Here is a 13,490-nt window from a genome sequence, read left to right on the forward strand (position 1 = left end):
CTCAAGAGAATATAATATTTCATGCAAAAAATAATGACCCTGTTTGAGTTCCCATGGCTGCTTAAAAAAAGAGTGAATAAGTGGTTTGGAAGAGATCAAAGGTCATTGAGCTTTCTATGTTTAATAAAGCAAAACCCAAAAACACAAGTCTTGATTAGTAAAGATGAGGAACACATGTTGTAAATAAGGTGTTTCAACGTATGATAGTTCATTCTGAGATGAGGTCTCAAGGGTAACAGTCTGCATAAAGTTGCCGATCCTTGGCCGAACAATTTGTATCTGTTTGAGGTTGTGCACAAGCTGGATTGCTAGGTGATGACAGATGAGAGATGTGAAGAGGATGCAGGGAAACTTCAAAGCTTACATTGGAAGGGCTAGGAGAGTCTTGTTAATACAAATAGATGACTCTTCTTTATTGGAAGCATTGAATTTGGCAGGATGCTCTTGGCCTGGACATGGAAAACAGGATGGGGGATGGTTTCTTCACCAGTGAAATGGAGGAAGCATCAAGGCCACAGCTGATAGCTATGTTCAGGGAAGGTTCATTGATGGTGCAGTACTAGTGTGTGATGGAAGGGACCCAAAGATCATGAACACATGCGTACAATGGCAGGCAGAACAATATCTCATAATTTGGGAGTCCCACCAGAACTGACTGTGTGATAGGGAACAATTTCTTGGCATTTATCAAGACACAGCTGACACTGCACGAGGTGACACACTGGTCGTCAAGACAGCTACTGAACTTGTCAAAAGTGTGAGCACTCCTGAAGCTGTTGTTGTTGCCCAAGATTATTAATACTTCTCGTGTACCACCGACCCGTCTACTGCACAAATCTGTTCCCACTCATGGATGGCCTGTAGGATATATCGTCAGTAGGAATTACTGACCAAACTGATCTTTTGTTCAAGTATGCATGGTCAGGTAATGACACTGTATCCATGGACACACAAAGGAGACAATCTACAAATGAGATTTTCCAAGACATGTCACCAACACATACACGAACACTAATTCCTCCCACGATGAGCTAAAACATGCAGGTGTCAAAGCAATGCAGGTGTGACATGTGGAGATACTCCTTCAGAGAAAGCTCCTTTCCTCAAATTTCAGAAGCAAGCGGCAAGATTGATCCTGATAGGCTTCACCCTAATGCAGCAACCCTGCAGCACGCCCTGAGAGTCCACCTACAGATTGCTGTGTGGCATAATCTCAACACCTCTGTTCTTACGCCTGAGGGAAGAGGATGGGGAGGACAACAAACTTGGACCTAAGATGTTGACATTGCTCCCCAAACCTCCTTAAAGGAAGTTGTTGTAACTGCCATGAAGGGCTAGTCATGCTGCTGCTGCGTTGTGTTCCTGCATGTGTTGTGCTCTGATGGAAGAGGAAATCATTTATTTGTCAATACTTGGTGTAAGTTTAACCTCAAGTCTTTCTCAAATGGCTTCAATTTTGTATTGGCATTTTCAGCATGAATTCTCCTGTGTTTGTAAAGTATTTGTGTACAGCTCTGCTCATGATGGTGGGGATGGAAGGGCCGGCCAGATATTTGACCTGACAGAAGACAGTTGCAAGCCCTTGGAAGGCTGGTTTGGCATGTTTATGACAGCCACCAAACCACACGTTACTATGATCAATTTACACCAATTTTCAGGCAATCTTTTGTGTACACATTCACGGAGGAATTGGCCATTTATTTTTATTTTTGGAGGACCAAAGTTAGGCTGTTCTCACCCTCCCCACTAAGCATTTCCACAACAACCATTATAATTTTCTTTATCAATATTCTCCAGAAACAAAATTGGACAAAATGTACAAAAAAGGTCAATGACCTTTAGCTGCCCAGTGAGAGCCCCCACTCCCCAGCTCTTCCTTTTCTTGGAGGGGGTAGTGACACCCAGCCCTCTAGATCACTTTTCTCACATGTGAATTTAAGCACACAAGCTTTCATTGTGAAAATCATGCATTCTTTATGTATATTAGTGATAAATTTGTGAATTTTGACCTTTGAGCCCATTTAAAAGGTCAAGATGTAGTCCCTGGAGTCTCCTCCTGGTTTTTATTCATTTCTCAGAAAATCTCCAATGATATGCATGTCCTATATCTTTTTACATAAAGACAACTTTATTCTTATTTCTAGAAAAGGTCATTGAACTTTGATCCCTGTATAATTTCCCCCCCCAACCTCTACATGCCCTATCTTTTTTTTTGTAAATGTTGACCCCTTGGCTATTGAAATCACTTGAAAAAACTTTTCATGTAATTTTTTCCCCGAGTGGATACTACACCGGAGCGAAGGGAAGGGAAGGGAAGAGAAGGGAAGGGATGTGAAAGAAAGGGAAGGGAAGGGAAGGGATGGGAAGGGGAGGGAAAGGAAGGGATGTGAAGGGAAGAGAAGGGAAGGGAAGAGAAGGGAAGGGATGGAAAGGGAAGGAATGGGAAGGGAAAGGAAGGAATAGGAATGGAAGGGAAGGGATGGGAAGGGAAGGGATGGGAAGGGGAGGGAAAGGAAGGGATGTGAAGGGAAGAGAAAGGAAGGGAAGGGAAGAGAAGGGAAGGGATGGAAAGGGAAGGGATGGGAAGGGAAAGGAAGGAATAGGAATGGAAGGGATGGGAAGGGAAGGGATGGGAAGGGAAGGGATGGGAAGGGAAGGGATGGGAAGGGAAGGGATGGGAAGGGAAGAGATGGGAAGGGAAGGGATGGGAAGGGAAGGGATGGAGAGGGAAGGGATGGGATGGGAAGGAATGGGAAGGAATGGGAAGGGAAAGGAAGGGATAGGAATGGAAGGGAAGGGAAGAGAAGGGAAGGGAATTATGTATTATTTCAAAAGCCAATTGTTACACCTCTCTCTCTCTCTCTCTCTCTCTCTCTCTCTCTCTCTCTCTCTCTCTCTGCTGTTCCCTGTAACAGATAGATTTACTTGTTGAAAACATGTTCTTCCTATTTTCATGTTGGGAACACTAGGTAATTATAATGCATTTCATGTACAGCAAGGTAAGGCTGCACCCGACCCACTCAACTTAGGTAACGATCATGTATCTCTGAGAATTGCAGCAGTGAAGGCATTGTGTGTTTGTGGGTGTGTGTGGCTTACAAGCTCCTAACAGTGAAGGCATTGTGTGTTTGTGGGTGGGTGTGGCTTACAAGCTCCTAACAGTGAAGGCATTGTGTGTTTGTGGGTGGGTGTGGCTTACAAGCTCCTAACAGTGAAGGCATTGTGTGTTTGTGGGTGGGTGTGGCTTACAAGCTCCTAACAGTGAAGGCATTGTGTGTTTGTGGGTGTGTGTGGCTTACAAGCTCCTAACAGTGAAGGCATTGTGTGTTTGTGGGTGGGTGGGTGTGGCTTACAAGCTCCTAACAGTGAAGGCATTGTGTGTTTGTGGGTGGGTGTGGCTTACAAGCTCCTAACAGTGAAGGCATTGCATGCTTGTGGCTGGGTGTGGCTCCTAACAGCTTTGAGAGTCTCGCCACAGGGCCAGATGTCAGGCCAGGCCACACAACACACAAAATTTGAGGCAAACATTAAGAATGACTGCAAAGGTTTATGAAGCTAATTTTTGGTGTGTAAGGAGTTAGATTCTTGTTCATGATCCTCCAAAAATCTCAAAACTCTACAGTGACTATAAATGCTGAAAATGAACCCCTTGAAATGTCCCCTCCTATCACCTCAGAAGTGTAAACATTTGTGGAAAAGTGTGTGGCCGTCACTTAATGTCCCTCATGAGATGACCTGAGGGAAATGAACACTCTGAGGGGACAGCAGGAGTTGGAGCATGACCTTGGAATGGAAGAAGAAGACTTTAGCAGAACAGAGAGAGAAGGAACAATTGTAGAATGCAAATGAATCAGAGAAGAGGAAAAGGATTGAGAGAGGAGGAAGAAACAACAGAACAAAATTAACACTCACCAAATGATTCCTCTTCCTCCTCCTCCTCCTTGTCTTCTTCTGGCAGTACCTGCATATTAAGTGAGGGATTAATAAGCTGTATAAATATTGATACCTTATAAAACAATACATTCTTTTGACTGTTGCCTAAATTCAACACAATAATGTTACAGCTCTAAGCCTGGCCCCTCAGTCACTCCTTGATAACCCTGTTACCATACAACCCCCTTGGCAACCCTTAACAATCCTAGGCGGGACTTTACACACAAAACTCGCCTCACTTGGGGTCGTCCCTTCCTAACCCTGCACCTTGAAAATTAGCCCCTTGACTGTGGATTTCCTACCAGAAGACCTCACCAACCTATAGGAGTGGGGTGTCTGTGGCTACAATTCAATGAAGAAAATTTGTAAAGTCCTGCAGCTTGGGAGGGGATATCCAGCACACCAATACCATATGGGAAACACTCCACTATCCACCACAGAGGCAGAGAAAGACCTGGGAGTATATGTTATCAGGCTACCAGTGAAGGGATATCCAGCACACCAATACCACATGGGAAACACTCCACTATCCACCACAGAGGCAGAGAAAGACCTGGGAGTGTATGTTACCAGGCTACCAGTGAAGGGATATCCAGCACACCAATACCACATGGGAAACACTCCACTATCCACCACAGAGGCAGAGAAAGACCTGGGAGTGTATGTTACCAGGCTACCAGTGAAGGGATATCCAGCACACCAATACCACATGGAAACACTCCACTATCCACCACAGAGGCAGAGAAAGACCTGGGAGTGTATGTTACCAGGCTACCAGTGAAGGGATATCCAGCACACCAATACCACATCGGAAACACTCCACTATCCACCACAGAGGCTGAGAAAGACCTGGGAGTGTATGTTACCAGGCTACCAGTGAAGGGATATCTAGCACAACAATAACACATGGGAAACACTCCACTATCCACCACAGAGGCAGAGACGGACCTGGGAGTGTATGTTACCAGGCTACCAGTGAATGGATATCCAGCACACCAATACCACATGGGAAACACTCCACTATCCACCACAGAGGCAGAGAAAGACATGGGACTGTATGTTACCAGGCTACCAGTGAAGGGATATCCAGCACACCAATACCACAGGGGAAACACTCCACTATCCACCACAGAGGCAGAGAAAGACCTGGGAGTGTATGTTACCAGGCTACCAGTGAAGGGATATCCAGCACACCAATACCACATGGGAAACACTGCACTATCCACCACAGAGGCAGAGAAAGACCTGGGAGTGTATGTTACCAGGCTACCAGTGAAGGGATATCCAGCACACCAATACCACATGGGAAACACTCCACTATCCACCACAGAGGCAGAGAAAAACCAGGGACTATATGTAACCAGGCTACCAGTGAAGGGATATCCAGCACACCAATACCACATGGGAAACACTCCACTATCCACCACAGAGGCAGAGAAAGACCTGGGAGTGTATGTTACCAGGCTACCAGTGAAGGGATATCCAGAACACCAATACCACATGGGAAACATTCCACTATCCACCACAGAGGCAGAGAAAGACCTGGGAGTGTATGTTACCAGGCTACCAGTGAAGGGATATCCAGCACACCAATACCACATAGGAAACACTCAACTATCCACCACAGAGGCAGAGAAAGACCTGTGACTATATGTTACCAGGCTACCAGTGAACGGATATCCAGCACACTAATACCACATGGGAAACACTCCACTATCCACCACAGAGGCAGAGAAACACCTTGGAGTGTATGTTACCAGGCTACCAGTGAAGGGATATCCAGCACACCAATACCACATGGGAAACACTCCACTATCCACCACAGAGGCAGAGAAAGACATGGGGCTATATGTTACCAGGCTACCAGTGAAGGGATATCCAGCACACCAATACCACATGGGAAACACTCCACTATCCACCACAGAGGCAGAGAAAGACATGGGGCTATATGTTACCAGGCTACCAGTGAAGGGATATCACATACCAGCACACCAACATAGGAAACACTCAACTATACACCACAGAGGCAGAGAAAGACCTGGGACTATATGTTACCAGGCTACCAGTGAAGGGATATCCAGCACACCAATACCACATGGGAAACACTCCACTATCCACCACAGAGGCAGAGAAAGACCTGGGACTATATGTAACACTATATGAACCACTGCACCACGAAGACCCCATAAAAAATAAATAATAAATAAATAAATAAAAATCATTAACATTCGTAGTAATAGCAGCAGCAGTAGCATACCTTAGGCTTGCACAGCTTGAGGTTCCCAATGTGCATAGTGTAGCAGGGCACGGCGAACACCTGTCGACTGCCCCCAAGCGTGCTGTTGTAGGCGTTCAGTAAGTGTCGGCAGTGCTGGAAGGGGGGCAAACAGGTCACTCACTATACACACACACACAAAAAAAAAAAATAATTAACCTGGTAGCAGCTGGGATCATGTTTCTTAATGGTCCCTCTAAGCGAGAAAATGAGAAAAAATCACCCTCACACAAACCATTTCATAATATATATCAAAGCATTTGTGATCAGATTATGTGTCATCTTTTTTGGGGGTTTATATCGTGGCACATATTTGGCCATTCGCTGCAACATGGTAAAGCCACAAATCTGGCCCATCGCTGCTACATGGTAAAGCCACAAATTTGGCCCGTCGCTGCTACACGGTAAAGCCACAAATTTGGCCTGTCGCTGCTACACGGTAAAGCCACAAATTTGGCCCGTCGCTGCTACACGGTAAAGCCACAAATTTGGCCCGTCGCTGCTACACGGTAAAGTCACAAATCTGGCCCATCGCTGCTACACGGTAAAGCCACAAATTTGGCCTGTCGCTGCTACACGGTAAAGTCACAAATTTGGCCCATCACTGCTACACGGTAAAGCCACAAATTTGGCCCGTCGCTGCTACACAGTAAAGTCACAAATCTGGCCCATCGCTGCTACACGGTAAAGCCACAAATTTGGCCCATCGCTGCTACACGGTAAAGACACAAATTTGGCCTGTTGCTGCTACACAGTAAAGCCACAAATTTGGCCCATCGCTGCTACACGGTAAAGACACAAATTTGGCCCATCGCTGCTACACAGTAAAGACACAAATTTGGCCCATCGCTGCTACACAGTAAAGACACAAATTTGGCCCATCGCTGCTACACAGTAAAGACACAAATTTGGCCCATCGCTGCTACACGGTAAAGACACAAATTTGGCCCATCGCTGCTACACGGTAAAGCCACAAATTTGGCCCATCACTGCTGCACGGTTAAATCACAACAAAATAAAGTCACTATACTCTAACTTGAGCTCTGTGGCTTGGGCCGGGGAAACCTCCATTGTTGACAGATCTAGCGATGACCTGCACATGGCAATCTGTCTCACTGTTATTCTGTACGTTATCTATTTGTGGAATATACACATAGGCATAATACGACTGCATGGTGTTATGAATGGCTTGGGATTACAGGGAAAGACAACGACTGAGTCACGCCCAAGGGCTCAAGTTAAAATCGGTAGACTATTGTAAAGAAACTTGAAATAAATTTTTTTGCCATTACCCAAGGCCATCTAGAGGGGGAGGCCTCTTCACGGGGGGGGGGGAAGGCCGTGACATAGGCCAAGTAGTGCCAGGTAGTGTCGGGTCAGCTGCGGTCAGGAGAGGTCACGCTCTCTGTTTTGTGCATTATTGACTCTGAAAACAGTGAAAAACTTGTTAACATTGTTTGTGCCTCTTACCCAGATAACAATACTGCCATACAAGTGCTGTGTGCCTTACTGGGAGGGAATCTTCAAAACTGGACCCAGAGTGATGGTGTTTTCCTTCCCACAAGACGAGGAGGCGTGCGCTGCGTGCCACAAACAAACGGGTGAAGCAGCTGCTGCATGATAACATGTTCAGCACAGTGAGACAGTCAGTACAGTCAGCAGGTACAAAACCCATTACGGCTGTATTAAATGATGAGGGTTTGTCAGGCATCATAACAGCCAATAATATAGTTCATAAAATAGCCTGTGTTACACATGTATTATTATATATGAATATTGGTGATGTGAATATATGAATATGATGCGTTATGAGAGGAATGTGACTGTGATATGATTATGTATATGGTGTGACTAATCACTGATGAATACAGTATGAACATGATGTGGTTCTTTACATATGCTAGGCATAATGTGTGTGAAAAAAGAATAACAAGATATAATTATATGAATATAAACAGTAAACATGGATATCAATATACTAGATGCAATACATATCAATATATGATATGAATAAAATATGCTTATATGAGATGAATGAAAAATATATATATATATATATATATATATATATATATATATATATATATATATATATATATATATATATATATATATATATATATATATATATATATATATATATATATATATTATTTATAAGCGAGGAATGGAACTCTAGTGTTTGTTGTCTTATTTTTGTGTGTCTCAGAGCTAACAATGTCACACCAGGAAAGGGAAATTTGTCTTTACTTTTTTTAGAGCGGTATAACTCATATCTAACACACACACACACACACACACACACACACACACAGTATAATGGTACCAAATTTTTTGTACATTTTTAGGGTCAAATAAAAAAACAGGAAAAAGTTCCCCCTGGCATGAGCCCTATAAAAGACCACACTGTACGGGTTAATATATTTCCTTGAAGCTTTTTTTCTTTCCTGTTCTTTTATTAGGTATTTTTTCCCTTAATGTTCTCTCTCCCTCTTTGCCTTCTTTTCTTCCTACAATTCCCTTCCCAAGCCTTATTCTCCTCCCTTGGTCTTTTCAGTGCCAGGATTCATGACACTATCCATAGCACTCCTAACCTTGCCCTGCCTTCCCTGTCCCTGGCCTTCCTCTGCTACTATTTAACATTGCTCCAGCAGCAGCACCTTCTCACTTGCTTAGACGTCACTATTCTATGCATTTTGAACTGCATATTATGTGCGCTGCAAACTGCTAGCAAGGCCGCTGCTGATTTTGGAAGGGTTAGCGAGTTTCTTGCAGCCGCCTCGGGGTGCAATGAGGGGTGTTGGGAGGGGGCTATGTCAAGTTGTCAAGTCTTGACATATGTGTGTTTCTTTAGGTTCATGGTACAGAGGAAGGGTCACACTACCTCCAGGGTCATAAAACTACCCAAGGAGATGCCCCAAACTCCTATGAAAGTCTTGACAAATGTGTTTTTCTTTAGCTTCATGGTACAGAGGAAGGGTCACACTACCTCCAGGGTCATAAAACTACCCAAGGAGATGCCTCAAACTCCTATGAAAGTCTTGACAAATGTGTGTTTTTTAGCTTCATGGTACAGAGGAAGGGTCACACTACCTCCAGGGTCATAAAACTACCCAAGGAGATGCCTCAAACTCCTATGAAAGTCTTGACAAATGTGTGTTTTTTAGCTTCATGGTACAGAGGAAGGGTCACACTACCTCCAGGGTCATAAAACTACCCAAGGAGATGCCCCAAACTCCTATGAAAGTCTTGACAAATGTGTGTTTTTTAGCTTCATGGTACAGAGGAAGGGTCACACTACCTCCAGGGTCATAAAACTACCCAAGGAGATGCCCCAAACTCCTATGAAAGTCTTGACAAATGTGTGTTTTTTAGCTTCATGGTACAGAGGAAGGGTCACACTACCTCCAGGGTCATAAAACTACCCAAGGAGATGCCTCAAACTCCTATGAAAGTCTTGACAAATGTGTGTTTTTTAGCTTCATGGTACAGAGGAAGGGTCACACTACCACCAGGGTCATAAAACTACCCAAGGAGATGCCCCAAACTCCTATGAAAGTCTTGACAAATGTGGTTTTTTTAGCTTCATGGTACAGAGGAAGGGTCACACTACCTCCAGGGTCATAAAACTACCCAAGGAGATGCCCCAAACTCCTATGAAAGTCTTGACAAATGTGTGTTTTTTAGCTTCATGGTACAGAGGGTCACACTACCACCAGGGTCATAAAACTACCCAAGGAGATGCCCCAAACTCCTATGAAAGTCTTGACAAATGTGTGTTTTTTAGCTTCATGGTACAGAGGAAGGGTCACACTACCTCCAGGGTCATAAAACTACCCAAGGAGATGCCCCAAACTCCTATGAAAGTCTTGACAAATGTGTGTTTTTTAGCTTCATGGTACAGAGGAAGGGTCACACTACCTCCAGGGTCATAAAACTACCGAAGGAGATGCCCCAAACTCCTATGAAAGTCTTGACAAATGTGTGTTTTTTAGCTTCATGGTACAGAGGAAGGGTCACACTACCTCCAGGGTCATAAAACTACCCGTGTGTGGGCTGTGAAGGGAGTCACGGTTTTGAAGATGTAGTTTTCATACGTGTGTGGGATGTGAAGGGAGTCACGGTTTTGAAGATGTAGTTTTCATACGTGTGTGGGATGTGAAGGGAGTCACGGTTTTGAAGATGTAGTTTTCATACGTGTGTGGGCTGTGAAGGGAGTCACGGTTTTGAAGATGTAGTTTTCATACGTGTGTGGGCTGTGAAGGGAGTCGCGGTTTTGAAGATTTAGTTTGAAGATGTAGTTTTCATACGTGTGTGGGCTGTGAAGATTTAGTTTGAAGATGTAGTTTTCATACGTGTGTGGGCTGTGAAGATTTAGTTTGAAGATGTAGTTTTCATACGTGTGTGGGCTGTGAAGATTTAGTTTGAAGATGTAGTTTTCATACGTGTGTGGGCTGTGAAGATTTAGTTTGAAGATGTAGTTTTCATACGTGTGTGGGCTGTGAAGGGAGTCGCGGTTGTGAAGATTTAGTTTGAAGATTTAGTTTTCATATTTGTGTGGGCTGCGAAGGGAGTCGCAGTTGTGAAGATGTAGTTTGAAAATTTAGTTTTCATACTGTTACACCACCGGCTAGAACTTACTTTAGTTATACAACCGTAGGGGTGTACCAATTACCATACGCCTTAAAGGCAAACTAAAACAAACCGACACTATAAACACTTGCATTTACTGAGACCAAGCACTTAAAACACAGAATAAAACTATAAAACATAAAAGTGGAAACATATGGGTACACACCGGCTATCTGATTTCCAGCTTTCGAGCCATAACTCACTTCTCAAATAAATTCACACCACAAAGAACAATTAATACGTCCTCACACAACTAGTGAGCTTATGTTACAAAATAAAAACTAGAACAATACTTATGTATGGCCGCTACCCACGAAAGACCAACACCTTGCCACCTCCGCTTCCAGAACACAACTAACTAACTCCGGTACCCCAACTACCGATGAAAGCCGTAGGCTGACGTGGCAGCATTCAACCATCAGTTGAATGCTAACTATTTAATATAATATAAACAACCATTCCCAACCTAGGGTCTTACGGTTATTGCCCACGTACAAAGGCCTGCAAGGCATGAGCCTGATACAGGTGAAAACTAATTACATAATTATGGTTATTTGCCTCACAATACGTGTGTGGGCTGTGAAGGGAGTTGAGGTTGTGAAGATTTAGTTTGAAGATGTAGTTTTCATACATGTGTGGGCTGTGAAGGGAGTTGAGGTTGTAAAGATTTAGTTTGAAGATGTAGTTTTCATACATGTGTGGGCTGTGAAGGGAGTTGAGGTTGTGAAGATTTAGTTTGAAGATGTAGTTTTCATACGTGTGTGGGCTGTGAAGGGAGTTGAGGTTGTGAAGATTTAGTTTGAAGATGTAGTTTTCATACGTGTGTGGGCTGTGAAGGGAGTCGCGGTTGTGAAGATTTAGTTTGAAGATGTAGTTTTCATACGTGTGTGGGCTGTGAAGGGAAGCTTTGTTTTGATCGTTACCAATGGCGCCGATCGATGCTATAGTTTTCCACGTGAAACTGGCCTATGGGGTGGTGGCGGCTGCAGAGGAAGCGAGAGGTGTTGAGAGTGTGTGGCAAGGCTAGGCTAACCCCACTACCACCCCATCGGCCAGTTTTAAGAAGAAATTCTACAGCGGTGATCATTGGTAGCGACCAAAGCAAACAAAACGACTGTGAAAGCGGCCCCAAGTCCCCCCCCACCACCAAGAAAATTAACATGCTTTATATTAAGGAAACAGTTGTATGTGACAGAACAAGGAATTTTTAGCTCGGGATAATTGCCGGCACAGTGATACCTCGGTTCACAGCAGTTACATTATACAAGTTGTACGAGTGTTTGGATTTACAAGCATCAAAATTCCCCGAAAATGCCTTAGTGTACGAGTGGTGTGTAGGAGAAGCACCCTGTTTGTACCAGTCAGGGACGCCAGTAAAACAATGTGAATGGGAACTTGGAAAGTAAAGAAAGGAAGGAATTATAGGAGAAGGAAACAGACCCCAGGAGACGGGACACAACCCCCGATTAATACCTGGTACACTGCTGGGTGGACAGGGGCTACGTAGGGTATCGGAAAAGCCGCCCAAATTTTTCCACTCCACCCGGGAATCGAACCCAGTTTCTCTCGGTTGTGCGGCGAGTGTGGTAACCACTGCACCACGAAGCCCTCTGTGCTGCAAGACCAGAGCGCTCAGAGCATAAAACAATGTGAATGGGCTGCATTGTACACTCACAGAGGTGGCACCCTCCTGAACACTTACGCTTGTGCTGTAGCGTGCCATCTCGGTGTTTTGAGCAGTACATTCATTTTGGTTTCAACTTTTGGGTTTGTGAGGAAAACAATGTAAGGAATCAAGCTGCTAAACCGTGCCATGACTATTTGTTAGTGTTGGGTGAGTGTTAGTGTTGCAAGAGTTAACCCCTTATGCAAGAGTTAACCAGGATCTTCACTCTTGCTAAACGCTCACAGCGAGGGTTAGGCGTATTTGCTAGTGTTGGTAAACGCTCACTGCGAGCTCCAGCCGCACTCAAATCTCCCGTGTATGAGAGTGTTCCAACACTAATTCTCACAACACAGGATTGCCAATTGAGTGTGTTCTTCACTAAATTTGGTGGAAAATCATTTCAGCCCAGCGCGGCAAATCTACGGACGAGTAACTAGTGGATGTTCTTGCCCAATATAGCGGCATTTTTGGATAGCTTCACCAATCACCAACTGATTCTTTGACCAAATAGTTGTAAATATTGCAGTTGGCAATACAACCTTGCCATAATATCAAGGAAAGATGTCCACAGTCCCCTCAATACGGCTGATCATCCCGCACGCACCGACGTAAGTGTTAACATTCAACACTCCCTGAACGTGCATGTACGTTCGCAGGAGAGGCATACATAACCGACTCCTAAAGATCTGGGCCTCCTCTTTCCAATGGTGTTTTTGGTTTTTAGTTGTGATGAATAGTTTTTGAGATACAGAGGTTAAAACAGACCCCCATTGGGATGCCTGAAGGGATAGTCGCGACCCATCCCACGCGCAAAGAAAGGGTTAATACATTATAAGCAATGGAGGTGGCCACACTGGCAGCGAGCTGATTGACGAGAAAGCGAGAAGAGTTGACGAATGAGTTTTTTCACGCGAGATCGCTCGGTCAGAAGGAGTGACATCACAGACATATAATATTTGCCGTATCTCAGCCATACATTACATA

At 44.3% G+C, this 13,490-nt stretch overlaps 1 protein-coding gene and 1 long non-coding RNA gene across 8 annotated transcripts in view; both read right to left on the reverse strand.

Annotated features, from left to right (window-relative positions):
• Window positions 1-3,945: 3,945 nt before the first annotated feature.
• The window catches only part of LOC126994631 (uncharacterized), a 47,332-nt gene continuing 37,787 nt past the window's right edge, over window positions 3,946-13,490 (reverse strand). For 3 of the 5 annotated variants that reach the window (XR_007749360.1, XR_007749359.1, XR_007749361.1), the window contains 2 exons: window positions 6,191-6,250; window positions 3,947-3,961 (listed from right to left, as the gene is read on the reverse strand). This is a non-coding gene — a long non-coding RNA (uncharacterized LOC126994631). Of the gene's footprint in view, window positions 3,962-6,190; window positions 6,305-7,678; window positions 7,789-13,490 lie in introns of all 5 variants that reach the window. The other 2 variants (XR_007749357.1, XR_007749362.1) reach the window with 2 other exon arrangements.
• LOC126994630 (uncharacterized) lies at window positions 4,276-5,896 on the reverse strand. Of its 3 annotated transcripts, XM_050853937.1 has the most exons (4): window positions 5,674-5,896; window positions 5,377-5,475; window positions 4,882-5,178; window positions 4,276-4,585 (listed from the first exon to the last, which is right to left on the reverse strand). In XM_050853937.1, the coding sequence occupies exons 1-4, from the start codon at window positions 5,871-5,873 to the stop codon at window positions 4,276-4,278; spliced, it is 906 nt and encodes a 301-aa protein (XP_050709894.1). In that variant the 5' UTR covers window positions 5,874-5,896. The 3 variants fall into 3 exon arrangements, with proteins under 3 accessions (XP_050709894.1, XP_050709892.1, XP_050709893.1); XM_050853935.1 differs by having other exon boundaries at window positions 4,882-5,475; XM_050853936.1 differs by having other exon boundaries at window positions 5,080-5,475; window positions 5,674-5,895.

The sequence above is a fragment of the Eriocheir sinensis genome, unplaced genomic scaffold, assembly GCF_024679095.1.
Source record: "Eriocheir sinensis breed Jianghai 21 unplaced genomic scaffold, ASM2467909v1 Scaffold839, whole genome shotgun sequence".
Lineage (NCBI taxonomy): Eukaryota > Metazoa > Arthropoda > Malacostraca > Decapoda > Varunidae > Eriocheir > Eriocheir sinensis.

Excerpts from the sequence above, each read along its gene's own strand:
- LOC126994630 (XM_050853935.1), bottom strand. The coding sequence starts at position 5,873 with ATGTCTTTCTCTGCCTCTGTGGTGGATAGTGGAGTGTTTCCCATGTGG. Across the intron at positions 5,476-5,673 it reads CTGGTAACATACACTCCAAG|GTCTTTCTCTGCCTCTGTGG; the intron begins GTGTTTCTCTGC and ends ATACACTCCCAG. Across the intron at positions 4,586-4,881 it reads CTGGTAACATACACTCCCAG|GTCTTTCTCTGCCTCTGTGG; the intron begins GTCCGTCTCTGC and ends ATACACTCCCAG.